We start from the raw sequence: 18,253 nt of genomic DNA on the forward strand, positions 1-18,253 counted from the left end.
ACTCCACCATCTCAATAGCCTCAGTAATATCAGTTTTTCTAAAGCCGTTCTCAATAATTGTGACTTGTCAGACTGAAACTTATTATATATCTCAACGATCCAATTCACATGCTTTGCTTTCAAGACAGATGATCTTAAATCAACTGCTACATTATTAGCCCCTACGCCAGCAGCCAGCTGACGTTTTACCTCACATGTTTTACGTCACTGAATAGTATTTACTGTGACATTTCCTTACAACATTTTTAGCCGCCTTGTTTACAGATACGTCTAAAGGTTGAAATCGGTTCGTAAGATTAGGGGGAATAAACATAAAGCTAATATGGTTACATTCAAGTTTAAGTTTCTCAAATGTTGGGTTTCATTTTTGTAAAATAAAGAGATGAAAAAATTCTCAAATACCATGATTTAATTTGGGGTACGAAATTTGGCGGTTTTCGGAAAAAATCCCCATATTTTCGTTCCCAAATCATTTAGGTCACTGGAATTATGTCGAACATAAATATCTCTCGTAAGGTAATTGACTTAAATTTAATTTTGGCACGTATTCATTGATTTAATCCATTAATTTAAAAAATGTCAGGTTGGATTCCAGCTGGAACTCTAAACACGAATATTGATTTGGATATAGATTTGACCCCGCTCCAAATAAAGACTAAGTCCGTTCTTGGCGGAACTGATATGATGTGGGTGCGCTTTATAGGTTCTAATGACAATCCTGCAATCTTCATCTATTTTCAAGATCCACCCAGCTACAATATCGGCTTTTGCACGCAGACAAATCCACGGCCGCAGTTCACATTGCCAGATATTGATAACAACGAGCACAAAGTTTGGACTTTTGAAAGAGGGCTTAACAATCTTCAACTTCGTTGTAATGGAGTGGAGGTATTCAACTTTATCTTGGTGGATTCAGCTTTCGAAGACTGTGTAAAAAAGTGGTCCATAGATTTTACTCAAATTCAATTTGTGAACGATGGAGAACAAGATAACGTGTCAGACTTCTTTAGACCATTAGCAGAGGGTACATTTTTCTTACAACTTCCATCACATTTAATTTAAAAATAGATTTCAATTTAATTTCCCTATCATTGTGATGGACCCTTATTGAAAATAACAAAACCACCAAAAATTTACAATTAAATCAATTAAATTCAATATTTTCAGTATGCATCAAACTACCTGAAGATTGGATTGGATTAAAAACAGAGGCTGAGTTCCCTGTGAGCCAAGGAACCACAATGACAGTGTCCTGCAACGACGGCTATATTAACAGTGGGAGTAACACGGTTACTTGCAACACTTACCACTACCAAGACTTGCAGTACGAGAACAAACCACAATGTGTGCCCGGTGAGAGATTTACCGCAAACCCCGATTAACCGCGGCCATTTCCTTTCCCCAAATAGGGCTTGACGTACATAATGTATACAATCAAAACCCCTATTTAACGCAAACCCCGATAAACCGCGGCGTTTTCCTTTCTCCCAAACTCCGCGGTAAATCGGGGTATTACTGCACTAGGAATATGTCGGGGTCGTGTTGGACTTCATTTTGAAGCGTGGAAAAAGAGTACCACTAACAATTTGGGTTTCGCTCGCGAATAAAGATAATGATGTAATAACAGTGAATAGGACATTGCTGATTACGAATCAGTGCTCACCCTTTTCCATTGCAGCAACTTGCGAGGAGGGACACTACAGGGCTGCTGATATGGCTGAATGTGAAAAATGTGGCATGGGAAAACAGCCTAGCTCGGATGAAGTTTCCTGCGGTAAGTAGGTTCTTCTCTCCAAGAGTTTTCAAAATATTATGTTATGAGATGGTGTAGTTTCACGTCCCCTCTGAGTATGATATTCTTCATTTCAGAGCCTTGTTCAGCTGGACAGTATAAAGATACGGAAATGTTAAACTGTGCAGCGTGCCCAGCCGGTACTATCAGCTCGGAGTCTGGTACAGGACTTTGTTTGAAGTGCCCCCAGGGGACTGCTGTTAATACAGGATACACTGAGTGTGGTAACTTTTAACTTTACTATTCAATAAAACAAGTTCTGTGTAACAAATAGACATTGTTTGTAGACAGGTCCACCCCACGAAAAATACAGGCGACTAGATCTAGGTCCCTCGACTTTCATAAGTCATTGAAATTCTCCATGGCATAGTCAAATTATTTGTTATATAGTAGTGTACGTGTTGGAAGTATTATAATTCTAAACTTTACTATTGGATTGACAAAATTTCGCTATTCTATCTAAGTCAGTGTTCACAGACAGAATATCTATCCTTTTTTTTTGAGATCCATTTTTCCTTCTCCATTATTTTGTTGGATTCCTAAAAAAGATCATTTCAGTTTCCTGTACAAAACTAAACCCCAGCTGGGACAAAGTAAGAACAAATACGCAGTTACCAGTATCACCTGACACGGAAATTAAGATATATTGTGAGACTGGGCACACTCTATCAGGAGACACTACAGTCACTTGTATTAAAGACACTGAGTTTAAAGTCACAGAACCACCTCTTTGCAAGCTCGGTATACCAATCAATAGTTTCTCTTTTTAAATGCGTTTATTCAGTTTCAAATATCTTATGAGTCGTGAAATCTCAACAATCGATAACAACAACGCTGATCAAGTAGACGGCTTAATTTATAAATAATTAAACAATAATTAAATAACAAAATAAATATTAATTTCAGATGAGTGCACAGAATTGACACCAGTGGAGGGGTTATCTACTGCAACCAAGTTTCCCATCCCTTACGGCACTTTGGTAACTGTTTCATGTGAAGTAGCGTACACCTTTGCTGGTGATACTATGATCACGTGCTTGAAGGATCAACAATTCTCTCACTACGTTGAACCTACGTGCAATCCAAGTGAGGGTTAATTAACAATCATGAAACTAAAAACATCAGTTTTGTATAATTATATAATTGAAGATTGAAATTTTAATAACCATGAACTAAGAACTTGATGTTGACAACGTTGACATATTTTATTTATATTTATATTATGTATGTATGTATGTATATTTCACTCCTCCAGAGCGCTGCACAGGACTGCCCCCAGACTCTGCCCTCCTGATTACAACTCAAAGGTTCCCAGTGGAGTACGGAGCCCTGGTCACCGTGTTATGTGATCCCGGACACAATATGGAACTGAGAGGAGATAACGTGATCACGTGTACAGGCGGAGTTCAGTTCGCTTCCACTGATAAACCTCGCTGTAACGATGCAGGTAAAGGGGATACAATCTTATTTTCTAATATTATCTCCTAAACCTTAAATATTATAATTTATATTCCACTAATCCACATGAACCAACTGTTTAAATCGCTCAGGAACGTGCTCCGAACTGCCAGCAAACAGCAACTTGTGGGCTGATACCACATTCCCTGTTAACAAAGGAGCAACTGTGTTTGTGAACTGCAAGTCTGGCTACACGCTAACGTCAGGGTTACGCACTCTAACCTGTGTACAGGACGATCAGTTCACTGTGGACAAGTTCCCTGTCTGTCAGAAAGGTAAGTGGGCTATCATGTGATGAGGGCGTTATTTTGTATTAATAATAGTAAAAATATTAGCAACCTTTTTTCGCTCTTTAAATGAGTGGGTCGATCATATAATTTGATAGTTGGGGATGAAGTGAGAGTCTCCACTCAGTGTTTAAAACAAATAGTTGTCATGATGGCAGATTTATGTTTGTACCATAGGGTATACTTTGTTTGTTTTTTGCTTTACAAAATAAGTTAATAAAAAATGGATGTCCCAGACGAATGCTCAGCACTCCCGGCCATCTTCAACCTGCGGACGGAGACTAAGTTCCCAGTACAGTACCTAGACACAGTCACAGTAGACTGTGAGAGTGGCTACTCCCACGAGGGGGATAGAACTATCACCTGTATTAAAGAAAACAACTTCCAGTTCAACCAACTACCTAGATGTGTTCTAGGTACGTTTAGATTATCTTGCAGACTTTCGTAATTTGAGATTTTTTTAAACAGTGTGCAACCGATAGCCTCGGTTTTCATCAAGATGAAATGATTATGAAAGCATTGGGCTGGATCTTCATAGGTCTAGTGATCTCTTAATTAAACATTGCAGTAACGCTTCTGCTTGTGATCGATGAAAACACCGCGGTTATTATAGCGAAAATGAAGCCTCTTTATTGTAGACGGTCGATGGGGATTGGGACCCATTCATATCACTTTACACTGCACATGAACCCTCAGTAATCCATCCGCTAGAACTTAACAAAAGAAAGAGATTTGTAGTTTTATGATTTGTGATTTTAACCAACCTCACTACAGACGAGTGTGACCAGATGCCGGATATCCCTAAAATCCAGACAAACACCAGATTCCCTGTGATAGTGGGGACAGAGGTAGTGGTCACGTGTATAGCTGGCCACGTGATGAGTGGTAGTACAGTGATCACGTGTGTAAGAGGCTCCACCTTCACAATCCAGCAGCCCCCTACTTGCACTATAGGTTAGTGACTCAGCCCCCTACTTGCACTATAGGTTAGTGACTCAGCCCCCTACTTGTACTACAGGTTAGTGACTCAGCCCCCTACTTGCACTATAGGTTAGTGACTCAGCCCCCTACTTGCACTATAGGTTAGTGACTCAGCCCCCTACTTGTATTATAGGTTAGTGACTCAGCCGCCTACTTGCACTATATGTTAGTGACTCAGCCCCCTACTTGCACTATAGGTTAGTGACTCAGCCCCCTACTTGCACTATAGGTTAGTGACTCAGCCCCTTACTTGGGGGGGGGTGTAACCCAAAAAAACCCAATCCCAGTATGACCTTTTTCAGGGTAGGAGTTGGGTTTTTTTGGGTTTTTTACAAATTTTTCATTTGAAGGAAATAAAATCATGTAGGCACCTAGCAAAACAATTATCAGTACAACATCACTGTTGTGGTTCATCACTACAACATCACAATAGATATAATCGCTTAAATATCACCCAAAAGCAGTATTTTATTCACTGATGTGCTCAGAAGAAGTTGGCCATCCAGATATGATATCAGCCATATGTATTATGTAATGCTCACTTCGATGGCCATGGCAAATTGAGTTAGTAGGGACGCAACTCACAGGATGACCCCAACCCTGACCGCAACCGGTACGAGAGGAATAAAGCCTTTCTTCTCACCTTCACGATCTCTGTTTCCGTTTTCCTGATCATCCGCTTAACGAGAAACCATGCTCTATCTCCAACTGAAAGAATCTTGCAGTTACTATCAGCTGCATGATCACATGTGATATTAAGTGATATCTTCGCTTGTTTATGGCCCTGGAGTCGCTAAAATCTTGACTGGGATGGCATTCGATCTCGCCCTCCATTGAGGCAAACCTCAACAGCCGTATCATGATGCAGAGCATCACCATACACAGTTACTATTTTCGCCCATTCCTCTGATGAGTCAATATCCTCCACTTCCTCTTCTTCATCATCTGTTCCCGCTTCGTCACTCTCTGTTCCGTCAGAAGATGGTTGGAAAGCCTCTCCTTCAAAGTTACAGTGTTCTTGAAGGAGTTCTCTACCCCTTGAGACTCCCTTCTTCATAGCTTGTAACAATCTTGGGATTGAAGTATCTTTACCTCTAAATAGTTTCTCTGCTTTCAGATGCGGTATAACAAGCTTGTTGCGAGAGTGGGCAACTGTTACAGGGATCAAACTTTTGCCGAGTGCATCAAGCTCGAGGGAACGGTTTGATTTGCCCATGCCAACCAACATATCCTTAGAACACAGACGGACATGCCTTAGAAGAAGTTGAGGATTTTAGTACAACGGAGCACAACTTTAGGTTACGCAAGGCCAGGGCATGGGCTACCTACCACAAAATGTAGGCTATATGGAGGTCCAATTTGCGCCGAGATTTAAAGATCCGTCTGTTCAAGCTACGGTTGAATCAATCTTCCTGTATGGAACGCAAACGTGGACAATAACAGAATCTTTGAAGAAAAGAATAGACGGATGTTACAGTAGAATGCTTCGGATGGCCCTAAACGTGGACTGGAGAGAACATCGCACCAACAAGGAGGTCTTTGGATCACTCCCAAGAGTTATTTCGAAGATACAGGCCAGAAGAATGAGGTTAGCTGGGCACATCCAGCGACATGATGACCTGGCAGCACACCAACTTCTCCTTTGGGAACCTAGGGAGGGGCAGACCACCGCTCACCTTCGTCGATAACCTAATAAGTGACACTGGACTCAAGAACACTGGGGAGATTAAGGAGCTTATGGCGGACAGAAAGCTTTGGAGACACATCATCGAGACTCGGACTCTGAAGCCGCCTTAAGTCAAGTAATTTAAGTCATGTGCTTTGACTTGCCCTTGACCTTCGTCATGGCCTCCCATGACAGGAGAACACATTTGCCACATTTGGCACATTTCCACTTTGTGCATTCATATGGATTATATCTCGATGAACGAGACATCCTGTTTGCTATCGTGATAACATACTATCAATATAAACACACTTTAAATATACTATGTAAACTATCTATTAAGTTAAGACATGAGAACAACACGTAGGTAAGACTCAGTGGGAAGTAATTCACATTCAATACAATTAATGAAATGGCTAGAATTTTGTTTAAAAAACCCAAAAAAACCCAAAAAAACCCAATCCCAGTATTACCTTTTCTTGGGTAGGAGTTGGGTTTTTTTGGGTTACACCCCCCCCTACTTGTAATATAGGTTAGTGACTCAGCCCCCTACTTGTACTATAGGTTAGTGACTCAGCCGCCTACTTGCACTATATGTTAGTGACTCAGCCCCCTACTTGCACTATAGGTTAGTGACTCAGCCCCCTACTTGCACTATAGGTTAGTGACTCAGCCCCTTACTTGTACTATAGGTTAGTGACTCAGCCCCTTACTTACACTATAGGTTAGTGACTCAGCCCCCTACTTGTACTATAGGTTAGTGACTCAGCCCCCTACATGTACTATACACTATAGGAGTATATGTACAGGTTACTCGATTTAAGGTTATCTGCGTCACTATATTGACTCAGCCCCCTACTTGCACTATAGGTTAGTGACTCAGCCCCCTACTTGCACTACAGGTTAGTGACTCAGCCCCCTACTTGCACTATAGGTTAGTGACTCAGCCCCCTACTTGTACTATAGGATAGTGACTCAGCCCCCTACTTGTACTATAGGTTAGTGACTCAGCCCCCTACTTACACTATAGGTTAGTGACTCAGCCCCCTACTTCCACTACAGGTTAGTGACTCAGCCCCCTACTTTCACTATAGGTTAGTGACTCAGCCCCCTACTTGTACTATAGGATAGTGACCCAGCCCCCTACTTGTACTATAGGTTAGTGACTCAGCCCCCTACTTGCACTATAGGTTAGTGACTCAGCCCCCTACTTGCACTACAGGTTAGTGACTCAGCCCCCTACTTGCACTATGGGTTAGTGACTCAGCCCCCTACTTGTACTATAGGATAGTGACTCAGCCCCCTACTTGTACTATAGGTTAGTGACTCAGCCCCCTACTTACACTATAGGTTAGTGACTCAGCCCCCTACTTCCACTACAGGTTAGTGACTCAGCCCCCTACTTGCACTATAGGTTAGTGACTCAGCCCCCTACTTGTACTATAGGATAGTGACCCAGCCCCCTACTTGTACTATAGGTTAGTGATTCAGCCCCCTACTTGCACTATAGGTTAGTGACTCAGCCCCCTACTTGTACTATAGGTTAGTGACTCAGCCCCCTACTTGCACTATAGGTTAGTGACTCAGCCCCCTACTTGCACTACAGGTTAGTGATTCAGCCCCCTACTTGCACTACAGGTTAGTGACTCAGCCCCCTACTTGTACTATAGGTTAGTGACTCAGCCCCCTACTTGTACTATAGAGCTATAGGTTAGTGACTCAGCCCCCTACTTGTACTAAAGGTTAGTGACTCAGCCCCCTACTTGCACTACAGGTTAGTGACTCAGCCCCCTACTTGTACTATAGGTTAGTGACTCAGCCCCCTACTTGTACTATAGGTTAGTGACTCAGCCCCCTACTTGTACTATAGGTTAGTGACTCAGCCCCCTACTTGTACTATAGGTTAGTGACTCAGCCCCCTACTTGTACTAAAGGTTAGGGACTCAGCCCCCTACTTGCACTACAGGTTAGTGACTCAGCCCCCTACTTGCACTATAGGTCAGTGACTCAGCCCCCTACTTGTACTATAGGTTATTGACTCAGCCCCCTACTTGCACTATAGGTTAGTGACTCAGCCCCCTACTTGCACTATAGGATAGTGACCCAGCCCCCTACTTGTACTATAGGTTAGTGATTCAGCCCCCTACTTGCACTATAGGTTAGTGACTCAGCCCCCTACTTGTACTATAGGTTAGTGACTCAGCCCCCTACTTGCACTATAGGTTAGTGACTCAGCCCCCTACTTGCACTACAGGTTAGTGATTCAGCCCCCTACTTGCACTACAGGTTAGTGACTCAGCCCCCTACTTGTACTATAGGTTAGTGACTCAGCCCCCTACTTGTACTATAGAGCTATAGGTTAGTGACTCAGCCCCCTACTTGTACTAAAGGTTAGTGACTCAGCCCCCTACTTGCACTACAGGTTAGTGACTCAGCCCCCTACTTGTACTATAGGTTAGTGACTCAGCCCCCTACTTGTACTATAGGTTAGTGACTCAGCCCCCTACTTGTACTATAGGTTAGTGACTCAGCCCCCTACTTGTACTATAGGTTAGTGACTCAGCCCCCTACTTGTACTGAAGGTTAGGGACTCAGCCCCCTACTTGCACTACAGGTTAGTGACTCAGCCCCCTACTTGCACTATAGGTCAGTGACTCAGCCCCCTACTTGTACTATAGGTTATTGACTCAGCCCCCTACTTGTACTATAGGTTAGTGACTCAGCCCCCTACTTGTACTAAAGGTTAGGGACTCAGCCCCCTACTTGTACTATAGGTTAGTGACTCAGCCCCCTACTTGTACTATAGGTTAGTGACTCAGCCCCCTACTTGCACTACAGGTTAGTGACTCAGCCCCCTACTTGTACTATAGGTTAGTGACTCAGCCCCCTACTTGTACTATAGGTTAGTGACTCAGCCCCCTACTTGTACTAAAGGTTAGTGACTCAGCCCCCTACTTGTACTATAGGTTAGTGATTCAGCCCCCTACTTGCACTATAGGTTAGTGACTCAGCCCCCTACTTGTACTATAGGTTAGTGACTCAGCCCCCTACTTGCACTATAGGTTAGTGACTCAGCCCTCTACTTGCACTATAGGTTAGTAACTCAGCCCCCTACTTGTACTATAGGTTAGTGACTCAGCTCCCTACTTGCACTATAGGTTAGTGACTCAGCCCCCTACTTGCACTATAGGTTAGTGACTCAGCCCCCTACATGTACTATACACTATAGGAGTATAGGTACAGGTTACTCGATTTAAGGTTATCTGCGTCACTATATTGCAGTATATCAGAAGCTTTGTCTTAACCGCATTAGCCCACCTAATTAATAAACTCCCCTCAGAAACATGTAAAGGACCGCTCCTGGAGAACCATCTCTCCACTGACACTGCTTACCCCATTATCTACGGTACCAGAGTGACAGTGACCTGTGGGGAGGGGTACTCCCTGAAGGGAGACGAGGTCATCAGCTGTAAGAGGGGTATCAACTACTCCTACTCCACTCGACCTCTCTGCTTCGACACGCGTGAGTATTAGGCCAGGAACCCCCCCCCCCCCCCCTCCATAGTGTAGCGCTCGTTTCTAATTTAATTGGGAAGTCAGTTTTACTGTCATCTTCTACTGACTTGACACAAGGTTTATCACATTTAGGTTTATTTGTTAAGTTGTTTTTGTGACCCCAAACGTGTAGTGAAGCCTGATGTTTCTGTGTTATTCCATTCTGTCATCTGCTTTTAGTGTCGTTTTTTGTTCCAGTAGCTGCGAATTTGTACCCCTTTCTTGATTAATTTATCAGTTATAACCAATAATTATACAATAATAATTCACATTTTACCATACTATATACTTTCCATCCTTTGGTTTGAACACTATTCATTTTACTTCATGTATTGAACACCGTGTAATGTGTATCTACAGTGTAAATACAAAGTTCTTTACCAGTTGTTTACTGTGTTCGTATCTTTTGTCAAAAATGTCACAATCAATCCAAATACTTACCTCAGATATTTTTCAAGGGTTCCCAAAGCGGAAAGCTGCTAGAAGCTCTTTCAGTGAAACCACAGGAAAAATGAACCTGAGTCGAAATTGACCACAGGACTAAATAAAAACAAAACAAAATAAACACAGAATACATCGACACAGAAGTGAGAAAATAACACAAAGAACACCTTGACCACAGACCATATTAACCAAAAAACAAACATAGACCATTCTAACACAGAAATTAACCACGGAACAATGTAAACACAGACCATATTGACACATACCATATATTAACCACGTAACAAGACAACCACAGAGCATACTAACACAGACCATATTAACAAAACAATCACAGACCATATTGATACAGAAATTAACCACATAACATAAGGAATCTGACCTGCCGGTAAGAGCTCCGAGTGATTTAGACGCCCTACATCGACTACCCCCACTCAGCGAGGGGGTGCTGTCTGGACCTGTAAGTGTGACCATGACAACAAGTAGTGGTGTCAACATGACAACAAAATACCATGGCATCAATATCAGGACAATTTCAAACCGAGTTGTATTGAGTATTTAATCAAACTGGTAAAAAAATTGAATTCAAAGTCCCAACTCAGAGCAAATCTGTACCCTAAGAACTCACTGTAAAATGGTGAATCTAGAGGTGATGTACAGCCGTCACTTTTGTAACTGTTACTTCTTTCGCTCCTAAAACTCTCACTCCTCTCACTCCTGAAGCTGTCGCTTCTCAGACGTTTACTGGTCTTGGGAGTAGCCGGGGTTTGTGGCGGGGCTTTGTTGGCGAGACCAAAGGGGAGCTGTGTAGTATCTGAGCAGTTGGTTCTGGGGTAGGAAGTGTTAAAAGGGAGCTGTGTGGTATCTGAGCAGTTGGTCCTGGGGTAGGAAGTGTTAAAAGGGAGCTGTGTGGTATCTGAGCAGTTGGTCCTGGGGTAGGAGGTGTTAAAAGGGAGCTGTGTGGTATCTGAGCAGTTGGTCCTGGGGTAGGAAGTGTTAAAAGGGAGCTGTGTAGTATCTGAGCAGTTGGTCCTAGGGTAGGAAGTGTTAAAAGGGAGCTGTGTGGTATCTGAGCAGTTGGTCCTGGGGTAGGAAGTGTTAAAAGGGAGCTGTGTGGTATCTGAGCAGTTGGTCCTGGGGTAGGAAGTGTTAAAAGGGAGCTGTGTGGTATCTGAGCAGTTGGTCCTGGGGTAGGAGGTGTTAAAAGGGAGCTGTGTGGTATCTGAGCAGTTGGTCCTGGGGTAGGATGTGTTAAAAGGGAGCTGTGTGGTATCTGAGCAGTTGGTCCTGGGGTAGGAAGTGTTAAAAGGGAGCTGTGTGGTATCTGAGCAGTTGGTCCTGGGGTAGGAGGTGTTAAAAGGGAGCTGTGTGGTATCTGAGCAGTTGGTCCTGGGGTAGGAAGTGTTTTAGGCAACAGTAGTAACCAGTTAGTGGTAACTTAGGGTGTTTTTAAAGTCAACCTCATATTAGCCAGTTGATAATTCCCTTTGTATGTGCGACTAAAAATATAGATAGTTCTATTTATATCTGTAACATATGAATTGATTTCTCATCAACATCCTAATGAGATATTTAATAGAATATCTAGCTATTGCATCAGTCATGTTACACGCAGTGTTTAAAAATTTAAGAGCGACGGTGTATACCTGAATTGAATAAAAATCTAGCTCAGAAGTTTGGAAAATTGCCAGAACATTTAACAAGGTCAAAGTTAGACAGGTGAGATAAAGCAAAATGTTATTATGTTTGGAAAAGTTTGGAAAATTGCCAGAACATTTAGCAAGGTGAAAGTTAGACAGGTGAGATAAAGCAAAATGTTATCATGTTTGGAAAAGTTTGGAAAATTGCCAGAACATTTAACATGGTGAAAGTTAGACAGGTGAGATAAAGCAAAATGTTATTATGTTTGGAAAAGTTTGGAAAATTGCCAGAACATTTAACAAGGTGAAAGTTAGACAGGTGAGATAAAGCACAATGTTATCATGTTTGGAAAAGTTTGGAAAATTACCAGAACATTTAACAAGGTGAAAGTTAGACAGGTGAGATAAAGCACAATGTTATCATGTTTGGAAAAGTTTGGAAAATTACCAGAACATTTAACAAGGTGAAAGTTAAACAGGTGAGATAAAGCAAAATGTTATTATGTTTGGAAAAGTTTGGAAAATTACCAGAACATTTAGCAAGGTGAAAGTTAGACAGGTGAGATAAAGCAAAATGTTATTATGCTTGGAAAATTGCCAGAACATTTAGCAAGGTGAAAGTTAGACAGGTGAGATAAAGCACAATGTTATTGTTTATTTTTGATTGTAGTTGACGAAATGAGAGTCTCCACTCAGTGTGTTAAAACATAATTCTTTGTCGACGTTTCGGCTACATGCCTTTGTCATAAACAGGACGTACTGAAAACTTACATAGCTGCAAAAATACAATGTTAAAATAATCTATTAATACTACGAAAATAACAACAACAAATAACATCTTAAAACACAACAACGATCACAAATTTTTCCAAAAGAAACATAAAATATAACGGCTAAAAGAAACCACACTGCAACAAGCCGTGAACAATTCCTCATAGTACTTTTTTTTTGGAAAACAAATAGAATAATATATAACAATATAATTTACAACAATGTATATCGACCAGATTTGAATCATCAATTAATTGAGTCCATAGGACTCATAATTAGCTAAGCTTTGATACAAAGCATGCGAACTCAAAGTCGCTTTCACAACTTTTGTCAACTGAATTGACAGAAGATCTGGTTCCTCTTATACACAGGAGAACCAGCTTCCTGATAATAAATGAAAGTTTACATCTTAAAAAATTTACAACATCTGAATAATTTTGTTGAGTTTTATATGCTATTTTCTCACACAATAATCTAAAGAATGTTCTCGCTTCTGGCCCGCTGCCACCCGTGACAGAGTACACCAGAGGACAGAAACTCCCATGTTCTACATTCAGAATTCTCTCGTTGTATAACCTCCGCTTCTGAGTCTCAGCTCTCTCGTATATTTTTTCTGTTGATGATGAGAGATAAGACTCAGAATTGGGATTGAGAAACTTTATGTCGAAATAGGAGTTCTGTCCCGGACGATAAAATCCCCTGGCACGGACGTCAGGGTGGGCATTGTCTCCTGTTAGTGTGGTACTTGTTGAGAAAGTCTCCCCGTCTAAAGTCTGTAGGTGGGGCTCACATTCTACGTCTTTGCAAACAGTACTACAAACATTTTACCAAGATAGCTCCTTCATAAAACTAAGTAATCAAAAATTATCTAGGTTTATAAGTTCAATATTACATTAACTTCCAAGTATATTTTATCCAATCACCTTCATTTACGGACTCAGACAATTGAGTATTTATTTCTGGGTTTTCACGTTTTATTAGAACCGACTGCCACAATTGACGGTCCACATAGTCTTTACATCTTTTTCGAACTATAAACCGAAACGGTATGTTTGGCATTGAAATGTCTGCATGCTCCTCTAGGTAGTGCTTCCCCATGGCCGTAGATTTATTGCCATCCCTTACTGATTTGTAGTGTTCCCAGGCTCTACTTCTTTTAAACCTACCCAGTGAAAGCAGTATTAATGACATTCTCACTTTTCAGAACTAAGTGCCTAATATAATTAAGATAGAACATCTAAACAGTTTTATTCCTGTTCCATATGATCGAGGATAGTCAGGGCTACAAAACCTGACCAAGTTTAGCTCAATCCAGTACTGCGCGTTCAAGATATGAGGTTAAATATACCAAAAATAGAGGTTTTCTGGTGTGACATCATTGTAAATTATTTGGAGTATAACCTCAATATCTCACAAACTATACATTTGTGGTCTTTCTGAGTTACACTATCTGTTTCCTTTGGCAATTTCGGTTCAGAGTCAATTAAGTTTGAAACAAAATCTCAGTATATGTGAAAGGACTGAGGATATCAAGTTTGTAAAAGCGCGCGCGCGCGCGCGCGCGCACACACATATAATGACCTCATATCTTCCACATTTAACGATTTTTTATAGAAATTCTTTCACCATCCTGTAGCACTCATGTGCTGAGTAGGATAGCATTCAAATCATGTCTTTAAAAGATTTAGATAGATACTGAGGGAGAAAATTCATGTTTGTAAAAGCGCGCGCGCGCGCGCGCGCATGGCCCAGACTATATCAATGGACGGCCACGGGAGGATAAAAGTACTTTCATACACACCAGCATGCTCATTGATGGCTTAAAATGAAGCTAAGACATACTCCTATCAGATCCACCATAAGTTAGATACCATAATAATCATTAAATGTGTCTAAAATGAGGAAGCTTTGACAAGTGCGAGTGGTTTTGGCAAATTTTGGTATAAAATGGGCCCTGAGATCATATTTTTCTCATTAAAATCACATATATCACGAATATTTATGTGTGTTGGGTGTATCCTCATTGGTATCAACCATTTCAATCATCTAGAGCAGCTTTCCTGATTCTTTATCTCATAAAAATGGGCAAAAAAGCTCATAAATAGTCCAAAATCGGTCATTTTCGCCGCTTTAATAACCTCATTCCTGGCACCCAGAACACTTTGGGTACTCAAAACATGATTTTTCGGATACCTCAGACCCCTAACTAGCACATGGAGCCAGAAAGAACAGCATGTAGGGACTTCTAAATTTCCATGGTTGAGAACCCAATGTCACACTATTCGTTCATTAATCCTGCTTTCACTGTACCAGTTTCCCCAATGTAGGACTTATTACATATTTGGCATATTAATAGGTAGCAAATGTTTTTGATCATGCAGGATTTATCGCACTGATAGCATTTGCTGTCACTTTGTTTATTGCATTTTGTTTGCTGTAGGCTAGATCTTGTTAAAGCTTCCATGAGACGTTGTCCTGATGTGAATGTTACCCTGGTGGAATCCAAGAGGTTTTGATTTCTTAGGGTATACGGGTATATGGCCCCCAGAATATAGGTGGCCCCCAAAATATAGGTCATGTTAGTGGATACAGTTCTAACCAAGATAAGCGATACTAATGGGATCTGTTACTGCTAGGTTGGAGTAAAACATGTAACTTATGTTTCTGGATAAAAATTTTGGACCTACATGAGGTATTTTGGTATATTTGGTCATGACAGCGAAAGATTTAAACGATGTTGTCATTTTCTAGAGGGGTAAATATGGCGAAAAATTGTCATGACAAAAATCTGTCCAACACATGCCATTAAGACTACTGGTATGAGTATAAGTATTATTTTAAGCTATCTTTTCATCGAGACATCTGCAAACTGACAATTTGGAAAAAAGTTATGGCCACCACAATTTTACGGGCCCCCAGAATATAGGTCTATACGACCCCCAGAATATAGGTTGGTCAAAAACCCTGAACATGCCCAAAACCATGCTTTGGGATGCTCTACTTGTAGCTACTAGTCTCCTGAACCCACATATCAAGTTTTATCAAAATTGGATAAAAATTGGCCGAGTTATGGGATAAAAACAAAAACCATATGCCCATATTTGGGCATACGCACCAAATTTGATCGATTTTGGTCCATAAATTGGTCTAATATCAATATTTTTGAATGAAACCAACTTTATATGGAAGGTAAGCATATATTACACATTCTCTATGATTATCAGCTCAATATCTACCTAACTGTGGATTCTGTGTTCAAATAATCGCAAAAAATGAACAAAATCGCCCATATCTCAAACTGACTTCGCTCAAAACAATAGAACTCAATAGGGTTTCAATATTTTCACATGAAATTTTCAGAATCAACGTAGAATTGTCTCATGACCTTAAGTTTTGGGACAGAATTTTGAGTTAGGCCTTTAAAAAAATTTGGCGGCCAAAAATGTCTGATTTACAGTCATTGAGGTGCACATTGTATTGATACAGATAAAAACAGCCCCCCTCAATCATATCTAGGGACACTCCTTCAATCTTATTTAAGTATTTAGTTAAGATCCCTACTAAATGAGTGCATGAAAGCTTTTTAACAAGTAAAATTAAAGATTTTACTCATTACGGGTATATGGCCCCCAGAATATAGGTTTTTTTAAAAAAATAGCGACCAAGATTCTGCATTTTCTCTGTCACCCTGAGCATTAAGGAATGTGGGGTAGTGATGAGAAACAGTTAAAGAACATATGCTGAAGAGATGGCATCATCAAAATGTATGAAGGTGGAGTATTTGAGGACGATTTTTGCATACCTATATTCTGGGGGCCGTAGTTTTTGATTTTTTGCTATTAAGTATACTCTAAACCTTTTCAATTTAGTATCTGGAGCCATTGGCATCATCAATACAGTCTCAGCAACATATTCTGACTGCATATAACTGTCTGTGACAATTTTAGAACAACTTAGGAACAGATGTTTGGACCTATATTCTGGGGGCCCTGTTAAAAAATGGTATTTTTACAGGTGAAAAAAAAGTACACTTAAAAACCTAATAATTATTTTCAACTACCCAAGAAACATTTAAAGGGTTATTATGTACATATTTACAGCCCTAAACATGCTTAGAAGTAGTTTTAACACCTGTTTCTAAGTGCTCAAAAAACGACCTATATTCTGGGGGCCATATACCCGTAGTAGACTTTTCGACACGTCTGTTCATTTATATAAGGTAATGATAAGTAAGCTATTTCGTCAACTACAATTAAAAATAAATGATTGACCCACTCATAAGAGCAAAACAAGATTACCAGAACAATGTTATTGTATTCGGAAAATTGCCAGAACATTTAGCAAGGTGAAAGTTAGACAGGTGAGATAATGCACAATGTTATTATGTTTGGAAAATTGCCAGAACATTTAGCAAGGTGAAAGTTAGACAGGTGAGATAAAGCACAATGTTATTTTATTTGGAAAATTGCCAGAACATTTAGCAAGGTGAAAGTTAGACAGGTGAGATAAAGCACAATGTTATTATGTTTATACCTGTGATTAAGTAGCAGTGGGGGGTGTTTAGGGGTTCGAGGAGATTTAGGATTCTCATCTAGGTTAGTTATCTCATACTTTACTTGAGGTTCTTCTGAGAGCAGTTTTCTCTTTACCTGCAAATTAGAGCAGTTAAAATACATTTTTTAAGAGAGGCTGGACCTAGATGCTAGATGGCCCACGAAGGATAGCACGAGGATGCTCTGCCTGCCTCTGGGGTATGGCAACCAGTGGCGTAACTTAGGGCCCCGCAGACCCCGCTGTGCGGGGGGGCGCCGTATAAAGGGGGCGCAATTTTCCTGAATTTTAGGCCCTTTCACTGAAAAAACGCCTTGTTTGTGTATTTCCCTGTCCAATTAAGCGTTCGGCCGACGCGAAAAAAATATTTGGGGTACCCTTTTTTGCTTCAGGGGGCGCAAAAAGCTGTAGGGGGGCGAGAAAAAAAGTACCCGACTTTTTTTTTTTTTTTTTTTTTTTTTTAGGGACAAAAAATTTTAGGGGGGCGCTTTTCGTCACTGAGCGGGGGGCGCCAACAAGCAAAGTTTCGCCACTGATGGCAACCCTGAAGGAGGTTGCTGGAGATATCTATGTGGAGATTATAGAGGTGAAGTGAGTAGTTTGTCGGGTTACTGACAGGCGTAAAAGTGCGCAAGCGTTGTCGCGTGCGCAGGGGGAAGCAATCGGGCAGATAGTTACGGGAACGGGATTAATTGGGAAGAGTGTTTGTTACGTGAGGAAAACATTTATTTACTAAGTTGAGATGGAACAGATGCGCTGGAAACCCGGAATGTTATGATTGTCTATACCCTCGAATTCCAATGCGCGCTTCCCGCCAAAATTCACAATCTGTCAAGCAGAGCGCGTTAAGGAGTGAGCTTTCTCATGACGATCAGTCGCCGCGCGTTACGTACAGAACAAAACTAATAATACTTTAGCAGAACAAACACGAAACTTGGGCAAACTCCGCCGTAGTCATGGCGCTAGATTGATTTAATTGAATCGAAGACTCTGAACTTTGATTGTGCAACTTTGGGGGCCGCCATTCTAGATATTACAACCACGGTATCCATGTGAAAGTATTCATTACAGATTCCGATCCATTTACGATTCGAAATATCGACGAAAT

At 40.9% G+C, this 18,253-nt stretch overlaps 3 protein-coding genes across 3 annotated transcripts in view; 1 reads left to right on the forward strand and 2 right to left on the reverse strand.

The window, feature by feature from the left end:
• The window catches only part of LOC134823015 (aspartate aminotransferase, cytoplasmic-like), a 39,172-nt gene extending 36,991 nt beyond the window's left edge, over positions 1 to 2,181 (reverse strand). Inside the window, exon 1 of the mRNA XM_063834323.1 lies at positions 2,163 to 2,181. The gene's annotated coding sequence lies outside the window, so the exon portion shown is untranslated. The remainder of the gene's footprint in view (positions 1 to 2,162) is intronic.
• LOC134823014 (transcription factor E2F5-like) overlaps positions 1 to 18,253 on the reverse strand; it is a 50,451-nt gene that overhangs the window by 25,625 nt on the left and 6,573 nt on the right. The window contains exons 2-4 of the mRNA XM_063834322.1: positions 17,128 to 17,243; positions 10,812 to 11,011; positions 10,566 to 10,641 (exon numbers count right to left, since the gene is read on the reverse strand). Of these exons, the coding sequence (XP_063690392.1) occupies positions 10,566 to 10,641; positions 10,812 to 11,011; positions 17,128 to 17,243 (392 nt within the window). The remainder of the gene's footprint in view (positions 1 to 10,565; positions 10,642 to 10,811; positions 11,012 to 17,127; positions 17,244 to 18,253) is intronic.
• Positions 590 to 10,129, forward strand: LOC134823013 (sushi, von Willebrand factor type A, EGF and pentraxin domain-containing protein 1-like). The gene is made up of 11 exons (XM_063834321.1): positions 590 to 1,024; positions 1,168 to 1,353; positions 1,679 to 1,774; positions 1,870 to 2,016; positions 2,351 to 2,533; positions 2,699 to 2,878; positions 3,048 to 3,239; positions 3,343 to 3,525; positions 3,774 to 3,953; positions 4,312 to 4,491; positions 9,525 to 10,129. Exons 1-11 carry the CDS (start codon positions 682 to 684, stop codon positions 9,716 to 9,718), a joined length of 2,064 nt encoding a protein of 687 aa, XP_063690391.1. The 5' UTR covers positions 590 to 681; the 3' UTR covers positions 9,719 to 10,129.

This window comes from Bolinopsis microptera, chromosome 11 (genome assembly GCF_026151205.1).
Source record: "Bolinopsis microptera isolate Bmic1 chromosome 11, MBARI_Bmic_1.0, whole genome shotgun sequence".
Classification (NCBI taxonomy): Eukaryota; Metazoa; Ctenophora; class Tentaculata; order Lobata; family Bolinopsidae; genus Bolinopsis; species Bolinopsis microptera.